The sequence below is a fragment of the Pseudonaja textilis genome, chromosome Z (assembly GCF_049901715.1).
Source record: "Pseudonaja textilis isolate UNSWEBS1 chromosome Z, rPseTex1.2, whole genome shotgun sequence".
In the NCBI taxonomy this organism is placed as follows: domain Eukaryota; kingdom Metazoa; phylum Chordata; class Lepidosauria; order Squamata; family Elapidae; genus Pseudonaja; species Pseudonaja textilis.
The window spans coordinates 116,075,472-116,078,982 of record NC_142008.1 but is presented as its reverse complement, the minus strand read 5'-3'; the positions used below and the strand labels follow the sequence as shown (position 1 = coordinate 116,078,982).

The following is a 3,511-nucleotide window of genomic DNA, read 5'->3' as shown; positions in this document are numbered from 1 at the left end:
TGCTTCCAAGGAGATTTCTGGATTTAATAAATTCCTTCAGATGAGAAACCCAACTTCACAAGTGGAAGACCATTTAATGAGAGTGTTCTGGGAACGGAACAGGCTTTTGAATGCTCTTTTCCTAAAGGTTAGTTAGATGAAGACACTGGAATGCTGTGCACTGGTGGAGAGAAGTTGGAGAATCTACCTAAGTCTGTCTTTGACACCACCATGACTGGACAGAATTACAGCATCTACAATGCAGTTTATGTTGTGGCACATGCTTTACAAGCTATATTTCCTCCCAAACAAAGAACAAGGGCAGAAGTTGGGAGAGGAATGTTTTTGACTCAAAAGCTTGGCAAGTAATAAGGGATTGAATAAACATTTCCCATTGATCTTCTCTCTAAGGTAGTGCTGTGTCCTACTATTATGGATACACTAGGGGGTTGATTTTAAGTCTCCTGCTACTCTGTTTCCAAATCTTTTTGGGACCTAGAGAAACCTTTGTAACAGTGAATAGGTAACAAGGCTACAACAATAATACAACGATGTGGAGGAAAGAATTAAGATGCAGCAAAATCTATCTGTTTGGAACAGGTTCAGAATATCTGTGGCACAGTGGTAACGTAAGAAGTCTGTGTCAGTCTTGTTTGGTTGCAGAACCAAACCAGACAGTTATAGAGATGCAGATGACAGACTCAATAATTCCTCTGTAGGACTGTATCAGCAGCTCCTTGGGCAATTTGAGCTTTCTGAGTTGGCACAGAAAGAACATTCTTTGTTGTGCTTTTGGATGAAGTTTTTCATGTTGTGTCCATTTTAGGCCTTGAGATATGATAGTGTATAGTAATCCTAGTGTTAATGCACATGTTTTTATTACGAGAGTTATTCAATGTTTCAATTTGCCATTCTAATGCCAATCACAAGAATAAATCAAAAAGCAGAGAAAAATAAAGTGGATAACAATGAAATAAATGCAGTAGTGTAAGGCATGTGACAAGGCAATCAGCACCCCTTGTCCTTTAGAAGGACATCATTCTCATAAATGATTTATTTATTTTGTTAGACATTTATTCTGTCTTTATTACTTTATAGAGAACTCAAGATGGAGAACTTACCTAATATTCCTTCCTCCTCTTGGTTTCCCCACAGCCACAATCCAAGAAGTGGTTTGGGCTGGGAGAGAGTGTCTTGGTGACTCAGCCATTTTTTTCAAGCTGAAAATGGGACTAAAACTCAGAGTCTCTTGGTTTCTAGGCCACCACCTGAACTACTACTTTGTTTAAAAAGGAGCAAGAAATGTCAAAATAACTTGCAAAAATTGCATGCAAAAACAACGTTTAAGAAAACAAACTTGTGAAGTTGCAAACACCACAGATAACATTTCAGAATAATCTCCCATAGAATGATGCAAAAGACAAGAGAGGTTATAGCAAATTGCAATCTGAGCTGGACCTGTTAGTAGGAAAAGAGACTAGAATGAGCAGCAATACTTTGCAAGATGCATCAAACCTGCAGTCAAGATGTTTGTTACTTATTTGCAAAATGCAAGTATTCTTTTTATTTGAAAACTACTTGCTTGGAGAGGTGAGCAGATGGATGTGACAAGGAGTGGCTGGGGGGCGGGGGCAAGGCAGAGCCAGACATGGCAAGAAGAGGATGGGCAAGATGAGGTGCCCTTTGACATGAGTTACACTGAGGTGGCCATGCCTATTCAGCCATGCCCATTCAGCCATGCCTACCCAGCCAGTCATTTGGGCAGAGAATCAGTTGTTAAGTTATTTGAATCCCACCACCAATATTGAACAAGCCTGAAGTCAAATACAGGTAGAATGTATCACAAAACACTGATCACATAGGTTATTTTCAGATATTAGTGATGAAAAAGGCCTACTCAGAGTGATGGTAAGTTTCATCAACAATACATGCTATTTTCAACCATTTGTTATATGTGTACATATCTGCACAAACACACGAAACTACTGAATATTTCTCAGAAGTTTATGATGCATGTACTGATTTCTGAAAATGATTGGATTCAAGGGAATAAAATATGTTTTTTTTCTCACTCTCTCTTTAATGATAGACCATACCTCTTGCTCTGTGCAATGATCATTGCCCACCAGGCTCCAGAAAGAAAATGAAGGAAAGTGAGCCTTTTTGTTGCTATGATTGTAATATTTGTCCATCAGGAAAATTTTCAAATGAAAGAGGTAGGAAATATTGAATTGTTATACTTATGCGTGTGCATAAATAAAGTATGTATCCATGAAGACAGCCACAGAGTTTTCACACAGAGATATCACACACTTGGAGGTCATCTCTCATTATTTGTGAGAGTCCCAGTCTAGATGAGCTCTCCAATAGCAAGTTTTAACAAATATCTATTTAACAGAGATGTGAATAGTTGTTAATGTTGCTGAACTACATCTGCCAGCACTTCTGGCTTGGAGGATTGAAAGCAATGAATGATGAGAATTGTTGCACATTTCAGTTTCAAAATCCATAGTTGTCCACTGACGTTTAATGACATAGGATGTTTACAATTAGTAAATATTTCTCAGTAAGCAAACGTATGCAAAATTTGAAATACTGCTATGAATTCTGAAATACTACACATATTTTACCAGATATGGATGACTGCTTAGACTGTCCAGAAGAACAGTATCCAAACAAGGAAAAAAACTTGTGCATTCCAAAGGATCTAAATTTCTTGTCTTACAATGAAACTTTGGGCATCACTTTGGCTGTTCTGGCTTTATCATTTTCTGTGACCACAGTGGTGGTACTTGGAATTTTCATAAAACATCGGAATACTCCGATTGTCAAAGCTAACAACCGGAATCTCACTTATCTTCTCCTTGTCTCCCTCTTCCTCTGTTTCCTCTGTTCCTTGCTATTCATTGGTCAGCCCCAATTGCTGACCTGTCTTCTTTGTCAAATTGCTTTTGGGATCATCTTCTCAGTTGCTGTCTCTTCAGTTTTAGCCAAAACCCTCACAGTGGTTCTAGCTTTTATGGATACTAAGCCAGGATCAAAAATGAGAAAATGGGTGGGGAAAAGATTTTCAAATTCTCCAATTCTCTGTTGTTCCTGCATTCAAGCAATTATTTGCATATTGTGGCTGTGCACTGGCCCTCCGTTCCCAAATTTGGACTTGCATTCTCTTCTGGAAGAGATTGTAGTTGAATGCAATGAAGGATCAGGCAACATGTTCTATTATATTTTAGGGTATATGGGATTTCTTGCTCTCATCAGCTATATTGTGGCTTTCTTTGCTCGAAAACTGCCAGACTCTTTTAATGAAGCCAAATTTATTGCTTTCAGCATGCTGGCATTTTGTAGTGTATGGGTGACTTTTGTCCCAACTTATCTGAGCACGAAAGGAAAATACATGGTAGCTGTGGAGATCTTCTCCATCTTGGCCTCCAGTATAGGAATATTGGGATCTATCTTTTTCCCTAAATGCTACATAATCCTACTGAGACCAGAACTCAACACAAAGGAACACCTAAAAATGAAAAATTAA

General features: G+C 38.4%; 1 protein-coding gene across 1 annotated transcript; it reads left to right on the top strand.

Annotated features, from left to right (window-relative positions):
* Window positions 1-210: 210 nt before the first annotated feature.
* Window positions 211-3,511, top strand: LOC113452251 (vomeronasal type-2 receptor 26-like). Its single transcript, XM_087915689.1, has 2 exons — window positions 211-238; window positions 2,610-3,511. Exons 1-2 carry the CDS (start codon window positions 211-213, stop codon window positions 3,509-3,511), a joined length of 930 nt encoding a protein of 309 aa, XP_087771815.1.